Raw genomic sequence first — 13,893 nt, 5'->3', positions numbered from 1 at the left:
GTGCACTCTGGATTTATTTGTCTCCTTCTTTACCCCTTCAAGGGAATATACCTTGACATTGCCTGCAATATTGTTTCTTTGAAGGTGGCCCATTGTTCAGCCACTGTTGTTTCTGCCAACACTTGATTCCAACTCACTTGACTCAGAAGCATTCTCATCCCGTTGAAGTTGGCTTTCCCCCAATTAATTATCCCTGTTCCTTGCCCTTTTCCATGGCTAACCTAAACCTTATGATACAATGGTTACTGTCCCCTAAATGCTGTCTCACTGATACTTCATCCACGTGGGCCAACTCATTCCCCAGAACCAGGTCCAACAGTGCCTGCCCTATTGTTGGACCAGAAACATACTGCTGCAGAAAATGATTTTGAACGCATTCCAGGAGCTCTCGCCTCTCTTGTCCCTTTGCACTATTCCTAATCCAGCCTATGTCTGGATAGTTGAAGTCTCCAATTATAATTAGTCGATAATTCTTGCACCTCACTGTAAGTTCTTTGCAAATTTGTTTCTCTACATCCCTTCTACAAGTAGTCTATACGCTACTCCGATCAATGTTACTGCACCTTTTTTTATTCCTTACCCCTAGCCAGAGAGATTCTGTCCTTGACCTCACTGGAACATCCTCTCTCTCCAGTACTGTAATGCCATCTTTAATCAATACTGCCATTACCCACTACCCCTTTCTCCCTTTCCTGTCTCTCCTAAACACCCTGTACTCAGGAATATTTAATACCCAGTCCTGCCCTTCTTTGAGCCAGATCCCTGTTATAGCAATAATATCATAATTCCATTTGTCAACCTGTTCCTGTAGTTCATCAATCTTATTAACCACGCTCCACATATTCCCATACATGCATATTAACCCTCATTTAGGTTTTTTTACTTTCCCTCTTATTCTGACTTACTATTACCTACTCTAATTCTATCAAACTCTCCAAGTATTGTCTACTGTGATACTACTCCCAGATATATCCTTGTTATCAGTTGATACTTCTCCACTTCCCACTGCCAGTTTTTCTCCTCTCCACTCCCTCCGGGCTCCCATCCCCTTGCCAATCTAGTTTAAACCCTCCCCAACAGCATTAGCAAATCTCCCTGCAAGGATGTTAGTCCCAGTCCTGCTAAGGTGCATCCTGTCCACCTTGAACAGGTCCCAAGTACCCCAGAACCAGTCCCAATATCTCAGAAATCTAAAGCTCTCCCTCCTACTCCATTTCTCCAGCCACATGTTGAACTGCTCAATCTTCCTATTCTTATGCTTACTAGCACACGACATTGGGAGTAATTCTGAGATTACTGCTCTTGAAGTCCTTTTTAATTCCCTTCCTAACTCCTTAAAATCTGCTTTCAGGACCTCATCCCTTTTCATACCTATGTCATAGGTCCCAATGTGGACCACAACCCCTAGCTGTTCACCCTCCTCCAAAAGAATGCCCTGCAGTTACTCTGTGACATCCTTGACCCTGGCACCAGGCACCTGTAGTCATGTTTACGGCTGCAGAAATGCCTGTCTGCCTCTCTAACTATGGAATCCCCTACCACTATAGCTCTTCCACTCTTTCTCTTCCCCTCCTGTGCAGCTGAACCACACATTGTGCCATGAACTTGGCTCTTGCTACAGTCCTCTGAGGAACCATCTCACTCACCAGTATCCAAATGAAAAGCGGTTAGAGAGCGAGATAGGCAGGTAGTGCAAGAATCTCCTAAGGCTGTTTCTCTTTCTTATTCTGGCAATAAGTCATTCCCTCTCTGCCTGTGTCTTACTTAGCTGTGGTGTGACCACCTCTCTAAACATTTTATCCATGTAACCCTCAGTCTTGCGGATGCACCACAGAGACTCCAGCCGCTGCTCAAGTTCAGCAATCTGGAGCTCAAGCTTCTGCAGCTGGTGACGCTTCCTGCGGATGGAGTCATCGAGGGCACTTTGTGCCTTCACGGCTTCCCACATCCCGCATCCACATGGCCATCTGCACTGACATATCTTAGACTTTTCATGTAAAGTGTTTACTACGGTGTTATAATACAATAACTCGTCTGTCACTCATCAATCATCATCTCTGTGCTGAGTCTAGAAATGCCTATACTTAACCAATCAACTCCTAGGACTCCTGTAACATCACTTAGATTTTATCTATAAATGTCTGGCTCTCTCTTTCTCTCGCTCTCTCCATTGCTTAGGCCTCTCCAGTTAATTACCAGTTACTGATTAACCTACTCCTTCTGCTACACCAAAGTGGAAATAAATCCTGGAGGCTGAAAAAGAGTAGAAGAAGGGAGCACCACCTCCCCCGCGTCACTGAACTCCCAATTCTGTAATCTCTACTTCTTGCAATAAACCTTACCTAAAGCACTGCTTTCCCCCTATGCACAGAATCCCACTTTGAGTCAAATTCCCAAGTACTCACTTGGTCTCCGTTTCACTCAGGCATAGTGTCCTTTACTGACCGCGCCCCTTACTGATTATGAAAGTGCCTTTGCAGTGTTGGCAACGTATTTTTCTATTTTTAGACTATTTTCTTGTTGAAAACTCAATGAGATAAGATCTTCAAATTTGCAATAAAGCTGATGCAGACAAGTTCCTCACGAAAAAGTTAAAAACTAATGCAGCTGCTTTTTTTTAGAAAAAATTGTGATGAAAGGAATAAATAGGAAATTTCGCTAAAATGGGCGTTTTGTGCTGATGTGTTGCCCATAAAGATTAGGTTAAAAATGACCAGACTGATTTCATGTTGTATGTTTCAGGCAATGAGGATTAAAATCATATCAGCTTAGACTTTGTGTGTAACCAAGCCTCAAAGGTGAAAAACAATGTTTTAACTCACTGTGCCACCAATTCCATTGAAATGGATCCTTGTGGAGATTAAGTTGCATTCAGAATATAATTTTGGAATTATTTTAAGATAACACAATTTTGTTAGATGTTAACAAAGAAATGGGATTTACTGTTTGTTCATCCAGCTGTAAGAAATGTTCTTTCTTTGCAGTGCATTAGGTTGTCCGTACTCTCAGATCAACCTGAACAGAGAAAATGTGCTGCAAGATCGTGTGATTGGAGAGGTACCAGCCTCTACTCCTGGTGTACTGAAGAGCAAGAGAGTGGAACTAGATGGAGTAGAAATAACTCCCAGTTTGTCGAACATCACATCTCATGGGTCTGAGATTTTATTTCAATGTTGTTTTGCAATTGAATGTGACATTTCATTTCTCTTTATTATCTCAGTTGATTCAATTATGTTTCTCAGATAGATAAGTACTGAATATGATGTTACACACAGTTTTAGCTTTAGGATAACACATCATGGGATTGAAAACATTTTGCCTTTAAAACAATTGTTGCTTGATCCTTTATCCTCTGCAGATTTACTTTTACGTATCCTTTAATTCTACTGCTTTTTTTTTCCTTCTGTTATTCATTTCTATCTCCAAGTTTCATTTTTTATATATTTTTTGCATTTTGGTAGCTGTTTTCTTTAATATTCAAGTTTTCCTTTTCTTTTTTGATAAAACAGTTGCGTATGTCCTATTTCACTATTAATTACCTTAAATAGTATTAAGTATTTTACAAAAATGGAAACATTCAACAAGTATTACCTTAACTAGTTTTTCTTTTCCTTCGCCCTGGAATTTTTCTAGTTGTTGCTTCTCTCAGATTACATGGCTGCAAGGAAGGGGAGGCGTGGTTAGTAGAGCCATAATGCACTTGGTATCTTGGGTGTGGGGCAGGCTTTTCCTGCACATCATTTTCATATGTTTAAATGTTCATATGATGCCATATAGTAGCTCACTCCAAGAACCTCTAATTTAGCTTCTTCCATGTCTTCATTCTCCTCTTTATAGTGATAATCCCACTGGGAAATCCATGCTCTCTGTGCAAAACAGTAATTTGAGCTGAACAGGTTAAAATTAATAGTAAAACTCCCGATTGACTAGCAAGATCAAATAAAGAGACAAGATAAAGCCACCTATCAATGTGATATTCACCTTGGAGAGAGTTTTCTGCAGCACCTGTCACCATTTATAACGTGACAGTGATGCTTTTTTTCTGGAAGTTCAAGGAAATGGGTCAGAAGGATTACTTGCGTCCTGTCGATTGTATTTATGTGTAATAGATCAGGTTTGAGGCCTGCTGATTTTTTTGAATGATACCTTAAAAGTAGCCTTCGGTGGTGGTAGTAGCCTCTAAGAAGCTATTTTATCCTGTTTTGTGTCTTCAAATTGGTGGTAATTCAGAGTAAAATACAACCATGCTGAACTTTTTTAAACTCATTCTTCACAACCCTCTTGCTCTGTTCTCTGTACATAGGGAGTTCTGCTTTCAATTAGTGGGAGAGAGTTACATGACAGTTATGGGATGAGAAGCTCAGCTAGATGGTTCAGAGGATAAACAGCTTATTCTCCTACTGAAAAGGAAAAAATTCCTCCTCATCTCTGTCTTAAATGAGCAACCTTATTTTTAAACAGTGATCCCCTAGTTCTAGATTCTCCCACAAGAGGAAACACCCTATCCACATCCACCCTGTCAGGACCCCTCAGAATCTTAAAGGGTTCAATCAAGTCACCTCTTACTCTTCTAAATTCCAGTGGATACAAGCCTAACCTGTCCCAACTTTCCTCATAAGATAACCCACCTATTCCTGGTGTTAATCAAGTAAAACTTCTCTGAACTGCTAATGCATTTCCTTTAAATAAGGAGATCAGTACTGTACACAATATTCCAGATTTGGTCCCACCGGTGCCTTGTATAACTGAAGCATAACCTTCCTACTTTTGTGATCAATTCCCCTCATAAATGATAACATTCTATTAGATTTCATAATTACTTGCTCTACCTGCATTTTATCCTTTTGTGATTCATGCACTAGGACGCCCAGGTCCCTCTGAATCTCAGAGCTCTGCAGCCTCTCACCATTTAGATAATATGCTTTTTTATTCTTCCTGCCAAAATGAATAATTTCACATTTGCCCAAATTATGCTGCATTTACCAGATCTTTGTGCACTCACTTAACCTATCTATGTCACTTTGTAGCCTCCTTATGCCTTCTTTATAATTTATCTTGCTACCTATCTTTGGGTCATCAGTAAATTTAGCAACCATTCCTTCAGCCCCTTCATCCAAATCATTTATATAAATTGTAAGAAGTTGAGGCCCCAGCACTGATCCCTGTGACACACCACTCGTCTCATCCTGCCAACCAGAAAAAGACCCACTTAAGCCAACTCTCTCCTTCATGTTAGCTAGCCAATCTTCTATCCATACCAATATCTTATCCCCTACACAATGAGCTTTTATTTTCTGCACTAACCTTTGATTTGGCACTTTATCAGATGCCTTCTGGAAATCTAACTACAGTACATCCACTGTTCCCCTTTATCCACAGCGCATGTGACTCCTTCAAAGAACTCCAATAAATTGGTTAAGCATGATTTCCCTTTTATTTCCCAGAAATGTTAGGGAACCAAGGGTCTAGTGAGAGGGAGGAATTGAAGAAAATCAAAATTAGTAAAAAAATGGTGATAGAGAAATTAATTGGGGCTAAAGGCTGAAAAATCCCCAGGGCCTGATGTATCCAAGAGTACTAAAGGAAGTGGCCCTGGAAATATTGGATGCATTGATGGTCATGTTCCAAAATTCTATAGACTCTGGAGCAGTTCCTACAGATTGGAGGGTGGCAAATGTAACCCCACCAATTAAAAAAGGAGGAAGAGAAAAAAGAGAATTACAGACCAGTTAGCCTAATATCAGTAGTGGGAAAAATGCTAGAGTCTATTATAGAAGGCGTGGCAACAACACTCGGAAAGCATTAACAGGATTAGACAAAGTCAGTGTGGGTTTATGAAAGGAAAATCATGCTTAACTAATCTACTGGAGTTTTTTTGCGGTTGTAACCAGTAGAATAGGTGAAGGAGAACCAGTGGATGTGGTGTATTTGGATTTCAAGAAAACTTTTGATAAGGTCCCACATAAGAAGCTAGTGGGCAGAATTAAAGCATTTGGGATTGGGGGTAATATACTGGCATGGATTGAGAATTGGTTGACAGACCGGAAACAGAGTGGGAATAAATGGGTCTTTTTCCGGGTGGCAGGTGGCGGCTAGTGGTGGACCGCAGGGATTAGTGCTTGGGCCCCAGCTATTCACGATATATATAAATGACTTGGATGAGGAAACCAAATGTAATATTTCCAAGTTTGCTGATGACACAAAACTGGTGGGGGGTGTTGTGAGGAGGATGCAAGGAGGCTTCAGGATGATTTAGACAAGTTGTGTGTGTAGGCAAACGCATGGCAGATGCAGTATAATGTGGATAAATGTGAAATTATATGCTTTGGTGTGAAAAAACAGAAAGGCAGAGTATTATTTAAATGGTGATATATTGGGAAATGTGGATGTACAAAGGGATCTGGGTATCCTTGTACACCAGTCAATGAAAGTAAACAGGCAGGTGCAGCAAGCAATTAGGAAGGCAAATGGTATGTTGGCTTTCATCGCAAGAGGATTTGAGTTCAGAAGTGGGGATGTCTTACTGCAGTTATACAAGGCCTTGGTGAGACCACACCTGGAGTTTTGTGTGCAGTTTTGGCCTCCCTACCTAAGAAAGGATATACTTGCCATAGAGGGAGTGCAGCAAAGATTCACCAGGCTGATACCGGGAATGGTAGGACTGACGTATGAGGAGAGATTGGTTCAACTGAACCTGTATTCACTAGAGTTTAGAAGAATGAGAGGGGATCTGATTGAAACGTATAAAATTCTAACAGGGCTAGACAGACTAAATGCAGGGAGGATGTTTCCCCCGGTTGGGGAGCCTAGAGCCAGGGGCCACAGTGTCGGGTGCGGAGCAGGCCATTTAGGACTGGGATGAGGAAAAATTTCTTCATTCGGAGGGTGGGCAACCTGTGGAATTCTCTACCACAGAAGGCTGTGGAGGCCGGGTCACTGAGTATATTCAAGAAAGAAATTTATTATTTTTTGGATATTAGGGGCATCAAGCGGTATGGTGAGAAAGCAAGAGTATGGCGTTGAGATAGAGAATCAGCCATGATCATATTGAATGGTGGAGCAGGCTCAAAGGGCCGAATGAGCTACTTCTGCTCCTAGTTTCTTTGTTTCTATGGTGCATGAAAAACCAATGCCTGCTGATATCTAAAATATGGAGTTCATATTTTCTAATCATTGTTATTTGTCAATCTCTACCTGACTCAAGTCGGCTAAAGCCCCTTTTGGATTTTCAAGGCTAACAATATTCGGAATCAAAATCTTGCTACACTAAAGCTAACTCAATTCAGGGCCTGTGTTTACAAAATCTCATTAAAAGCTTACCAAAAAACTACCACACCTTGCAAAACTGGCACCAGAATGAACAAATACAGCTAAGAACAGTGCAGGTACTGGTCATGGTTGGCATAGGTTGGAGGTCATATTGTAATAAAAGCCTGTACTTTCTCAGATGGTTTGCAGCAGCATCGAAGCCCTGTTTGAAATTTGGGAAATATTTGCCATTGACCGACTACTTAAGGTGCTGGGCATGGATCCTGTGCCGTAAACCTGAGTTTTTTTTTGTTCATGGGATATGAGCATTACTGGCAAGGCCACCATTTGTTGTCCACCTCTAATTACCCTTGAGAATATAGCAGTGAGCTGCCTTCTTGAACCACTGCAGTCCACGTGGTGTAGGAACACTCAGTGCTGTTAGGAGGAGAGTTCCAGGATTTTGACCCAGTGACAGTGAAGGACTGATGATATATTTCCAAGTTAGGATGGTATTTGGCTTGGAGAGAAAATTGTAGGTGGTGGTGTTCCTTTTGCCTCCTGCCCTTGCCCTTCTAGGTGGGTTTGGAAGGTGCTGCTGAGGGAGACTTGATGAGGTGTTGCAATGCATCCTGTATATGGTATATAGTGTTGTTCCTATATAGCAGCATCTTCAGTTATTAAAGAAAGGATATGCATTTTGAGAATTATTGCATCTGTTTCTGAAGTCAGATTGAATTATTTACTGTATCTGATTGTGAGCTTATTACTTATTGCTCAATGATCTATCAGTAACACACACAATGCATGACAATATTTTTCTGTGAGAGACATTTTGCTATAAAAGAATGCCAGTGCCTTTGCTCTATACTTAAGATTCTAATTTTTAAGCTTTGTGATAGGAAGACTTTCATTATCTTTAATAATCAAAGTGTTCATTAATACATTTCCTTTACCATGTATCCAAATTCCAATTCTAGTCACTGCCTTCTCACATAGATCCCATATTATGCACACAAGGAGCATGTGATGTGAATGATTTGAAGACGTCAGCTCACTTTCCTTTAGCTATTTACGACAATCTTTAATATAGGAGAACAAGTTGCACAGTGGCAAATAGCAATATAATAGAGTGGTTCAGGAATAGGAAAGATCAGATAGACTGCTTTGCATTGCACCAAGGCAGGTTTGGAGCGCATGGACGTAAATGTATGGAGCATGCTGGTAAAGGTTGGTGAGCTGCAGGCAAAAGCCGTCACGTGGGACAATAGCATTATGTCAATGACAGACCTGGATCAAAAAAAGGGAGGTTTGGGAACTTAATATTCCTGGCAACAAAGTATTCAGGAAAGATGGGGAAGGAAAAAAGGAGAGGAGGCATTATTAATCAAATAAACTATTATAGCAATGGAGAAGGAAGATGTAATGAAGGGGTTAAAGACAAAGTCTGTTTGGTTGGAATTACCGAACAAAAGATCCTTTATGCTGCTAGGTGTACATGATAGGCTGCCACCAAATACTGGGAAGGCAATAGAGAAACAAATTTGCGGGCAAATGACAGAAATATGCAAGAACTACAGAGTAATAATAATGGGAACTTCAGTTATCCTGATATAAACTGGGTTAGTAACAGTGTAAAGGAAAAAGAGGAGGAGGAATTCCTGAAATGTGTTCAAGAGAATTTTCTTGATCAGTGTGTTTCATACATACGAACATCCGAACTATAAGCAGGAGTAGGCGGTTCGGCCCTTCATGCCTTCTCTGCCTTTCAGTAAGATCATGGCTGATCTGATTGTGGCCACAACTCCACATTCCCCCTATCCCTGATAACCTTTTGCTAATCAAAAATCTATCTACCTCTGCCTTAAAAATATTCATTGACCCTGCCTCCGCTGCTTTCTGGGGAAGAGAGTTCCAAAGATTCACCACCCTTAGAAAATGTCTTCTTGTCTCCATCTTAAATGGGAGAGCCCTTATTTTTAAACTGTCCCTTCGTTCTAGTCTCACTGACAAGGCAAAACATTCTTTCAGCATCCACCCAGTCAAGTCCTCTCAGGATCTTTATGTTTCAATAAGACCACCTCTCAATCTTCTAAGCTCTAATAGATCCAGGACCAGCCTGTCCAACCTTTCCTCATAAGATAACCCCCCACCCACTCCTCCAAATCCCAGCTGTAATTCTCAAAATACGCCTTCTCTGAACTGAATCTAACACATTTTATATCCTTCCTTCAATAAGGGGACCAAAACTGTACACAGTACACTATATATGGTCACCAATACCCTGTACAACTGTAGCAAAACATCCCTACTTTTATGTTCCATTCCCCTTGCAATGATCGACAACATTCCATTTGTCTTCCTGATCACCTGTACCTGCATACTAACTTTTCCGGATTCATGTACCAGGACACCCAGATCCCTCTGTACTGTAGGGTTTTGCGATCTCTCTCCATTTATATAATATGCTGCCTATCTATTCTTCCTGCGAAAGTGGACAAGTTCAGATTTTCCCATATTATACTACATCTGCCAAATCTTTTTGCCCACTCACTTAACCTATTTATGTCCCTTTGCAGACTCCTTATGTCCTCTTACAACTTACTTTTGTACCTATCTTTGTGTCATCAGCAAATCTGGTCAATACTTTTGATCCCTTCATCCAAATCATTTATATAAACTGTAAATAATTGAGGCTCCAGCACTGATCCCTGTGGCACTCCGCTCATCTCGCCTTGCCAACCCAAAAGAGACCCATTTATCCCTACTCTCTTCTTCCTGTTAACTAACCAATCCTACATCCATGCAAATGTGTTACCCTCTACACCATGAGCTCTTGTTTCCAGCCAATGTGGAGAGAAGCAGTGCTGGATCCAGTTCTGCAGAATGATGTGAATAAAATAAAGCAAGTTTCAATAGGAGAGAATTTAGGGAACTGTGATCATGAGATCATCAGGTTTAAAATAGTTATGGAAAAGTACAATAAAATGCAAAATTACTCCACAGGAGGAGGGCTAACTTCAGTCGGTTGAAAAGGGGATCTGGCCCAGATAGATTGGAAGAAAAATTAATGGACAAATCCGTAATTAAACAATAGAAAACTTTCAAAAAGGACCAGTTTGGGTACAAAGTAGACACTGTTACTTGTGCCAGAAAGGAAGAACATCCGAATCTGTAGCTCCTTTGAAGAATAGAAATTTTGAGATTAAAATGAGACAGGAAAAGAGGCTTATACTAATTATCGGGTTAGTAATACAGGGGGAAAAGTATGCTGAATAAAGAGTACAAAGCAGATATGATAAAGGGAATAAGAAAGGCAAGGAAAGAATATGAGAATAGATAGCAGCTAACATAAAATGAAACCCAAAAGGGTTTTAGAAACCTGTGAATAGTAAAGATATAAAGTGTGGGGCTGATTAGCAACCAGAAGGAAGAAGGCCTTGTGAAGGCAGAGAGCATGAAAGAGGTACTAAATGAGTATTTGGATCCGTCTTCACTAGGGAAGAGAATACTGCCAAAGTAGCAGCAAAAGAGGAGGCTGCAGCAATATTCAATAGACTATAAATAGATAAGATAAAAATGTTGGCAGGCATCAAAGTAGAAAAGTCACTCAGTCCAGATGGGATGCATCTTAGTTTACTGAAGGAAGTAAGGGTAGAAATTGCGGAGATTCTGGCCACAATTTTCCAATTCTCCTTTGGTATGAAGGTGATTTCAGAGGACTGGAGGATTATAAATGTTACGGGGCTGTTCAAACAAGGGAAGAGCAGTAAACCCAGCAGTTACACACATGTCAGCCTAATATCAGTAATGGAGGAAGTTTGAGAGACTGTAACCCAGGACAAAATTGATTGGTACTTGGAAAAATATGGGCTAATTAATGAAGGTCCACACGAATCGTTAAAGGTCAATTATGTTTGAATACTTGATCAGGTTCTTTGTAAGAGATGATTGAGGATATTGCAGTTAATATGTATATGGAATTTTAAAAGTTTGACTAGGTACCATATAATAGACCTGTTATCAAAATTAAAACCCATTGGGTTAAAGGGACAGTGGCTACTTGGAAGCAAAATTGACTAAGTTACAGAAATCAGAGAGTAGTGGTCAGAAGTTAATTTTCAGACTAGAGGGATGTATACAGTGTTGACTCTGTTTAATCATATTTTGAATTCTCAAGTACCCTGTTGGCACATCCTTTTTGTAATACAATATTTTCCCTCCTACTAATATCCGACTAACTGACCTATAGTTCCCTGTTTTCTCTCCCTCATTTTCTGACAGCAGAGCTACATTTTGCTACCTTTCAATTCATGGGGACTGTTCTAGAATCGAGGGAATTCTGGAAGATTAAAACAATGCATCTACTATCTCTATCTCTGCAGCCACCTCTTTTGAAACCCTGGGATGTAGGTTATCAGGACCAGGGATTTAATGAATTTTATTCCTGTTACTTTCTCCAGTATTCTTTTTGTTTATTATTATCAATTACTTTTGGTTTTCCACTATTTCTGGAATGCTGTTTGTCTCCTACTGTGAAGACCAGCACAAAATATTTGTTTGACATCTCTCCTTATTCCCCATTATAATTTTTCCTGCCTATCTTCTGAGATCCATGTTTACTCTACTAATCTCTTCCTTATTTACATGTAAAAGTTCTGTTTTTATATTTCTCTCTGATTTACTTTCATTCTAGTTTTGCCCTCTTTTATCATTTCCTTGATCATCCTTTGCTGATTTTTAAAACCCTCCCAGTCCTGAGGCTCACTATACTTTTAGGCAACAATGTGAACCTCTCCTTTTAATCTAATGCTAGCCAAGGTTGTACCACTTTTCTAATGGATCATTTTAATTCCTCAAGGGAATGTATATTCGTTGAGCATTATGAATTATTTCTTTACATGTTTTCTATTACTTCTCTACCATCATATTGTTTATCTAACTTTCCAATTTACCTCCGCTAACCCAGCTCTCATAGCCCCACAAGAGGCTTTATTTAAGTTTAAGACCTTAGTTTCAGACTTAACTGTATCACACTCTAATTTAATATGAAATTCTATCATGTTAAGATCACTTTCCCGAGGTGATCCTTCACTATAAAATCACCTAATTAACCCTGTATCATTACATAATATTAGATCTAAAATAGTGATGTGAAATCATGCTTTATATCAAAAATAATTTTTGAATTTACTGGCTGGAAACCTGTAACTGATCTTCTTAAAAAAAAGACTAAAGCCACATCCTAGTGACTTGGGCTCTTAGTCAAAGATGGCTGCACAGAACAATACTAATTTGGCAGAAATTGGCAATCATGCAGAGTGAACATGGGAGACTTGATGTGGGCAATAAGAAAATGTCTAATTGGTACAAGCCAAGGCCATTTTTAGGGCAGTGGGAATTTTGCTCCTCATTAACACGACATCTAATTTGGTAACTGCATTGAAGCTTCTAATTTGGCATGCTGGATTCCTGAAGTAGAAAATATTTCATTTTACAGCACTAAATATTTCAATTTGATGAGTATAAAAAGTTTATTGATTCAAATTTAAGCGTGCGTTGTTTTATCTATAGGAAATTCTCAAAAGACCATTGGCCCTCAGAAGCTGCTGCCCAAGGAGAGAGGAATGCTGAGGACTCTATCTCTGATGATGAACCACCACGCAAAAAATCTCTTGTGTGTGCCAGCAAAGGAAGGAAATACCCCAGGTCAGTGTCCTGTACAAGTAGTTATTGTGATATGAATATCGAATATAAAATACTCAATACAAGATTGCTCTACTTAATTAGTGTTAACACTGACTACAAGACTTGGTGTAACTGTGGAAGTCTCAGCTATGACACATCTGAGTGATATTACATTTATATGTACTTATTCAATGGTGCCTATTTGTTATTTAATCTAATACAGAATGACCTTTATCCTACTTTTAAAATAAACTCCAGCACAACAGCATCCAGTGTGATTTTTGCTGACTTTGTTAGATTTTGGAGGTCAATACATATTCATGAATTTGTGCTTTGTGAACAAGATCATAACGAGTAAATGGAATGATACATCCCTATTTCCAGTTTTTGATTTGATTTTAATGGATCAACTTTGCGGCAATTCCATATTCTAAGTAAAACACTTCACTGTGCTAGAATCCCATGTACCATGGAACCAGCAACTGAAAATCATTTGAAATTAAAAGATTGCAAGAATTCTTGGAGGGGTTTGTGGGAATGGGGTGGTATTTAAAAACTGTAAACTGTTCCTTGGTGACATAAACTAGTACAAAACAATGTCGCCTATTGATCAGAGGCAGAATTAACATTTCAGTACATGAGCTAATGTAATAATATGCTAGGACCATGTATACAGATAACTGAATGCACATTTATTCCCCTACCTCATCTTTCATTGAGGAATGCAGCGCTTTTAAGATGTTCGATGTTACTGAGATAACACCTAGAAGATGCTTCACTATATGCTCTACAAAGTTTGCAGCTCAGTTAAGAACTTAGTAAGTGCCTAAAAAACCAGACAAATCTCATCCACCTACAGTGCTCCTCAAATTACCTTAATACTGTGGTTGCAGAAACGAAGAACAAGTTAAAAGTATTTGATGCTGTGCTGATTTAGTTAATAAAATAATTCCTATT

The 13,893-nt window shown here is 39.6% G+C and overlaps 1 protein-coding gene across 4 annotated transcripts in view; it reads left to right on the top strand.

The window, feature by feature from the left end:
- Nucleotides 1–13,893, top strand: part of l3mbtl3 (L3MBTL histone methyl-lysine binding protein 3) — a 182,673-nt gene that overhangs the window by 104,174 nt on the left and 64,606 nt on the right. For all 4 annotated transcript variants that reach the window (XM_078542122.1, XM_078542123.1, XM_078542121.1 and 1 more), the window contains 2 exons: nucleotides 2,985–3,152; nucleotides 12,823–12,957. In XM_078542122.1, coding sequence (XP_078398248.1) covers nucleotides 2,985–3,152; nucleotides 12,823–12,957 — 303 coding nt within the window. The remainder of the gene's footprint in view (nucleotides 1–2,984; nucleotides 3,153–12,822; nucleotides 12,958–13,893) is intronic.

The sequence above is a fragment of the Cetorhinus maximus genome, chromosome 5 (assembly GCF_964194155.1).
Source record: "Cetorhinus maximus chromosome 5, sCetMax3.hap1.1, whole genome shotgun sequence".
Taxonomy (NCBI): Eukaryota; Metazoa; Chordata; class Chondrichthyes; order Lamniformes; family Cetorhinidae; genus Cetorhinus; species Cetorhinus maximus.
The sequence above is the reverse complement of the archived record's forward strand: the minus strand, read 5'-3'. Positions and strand labels throughout refer to the sequence as shown.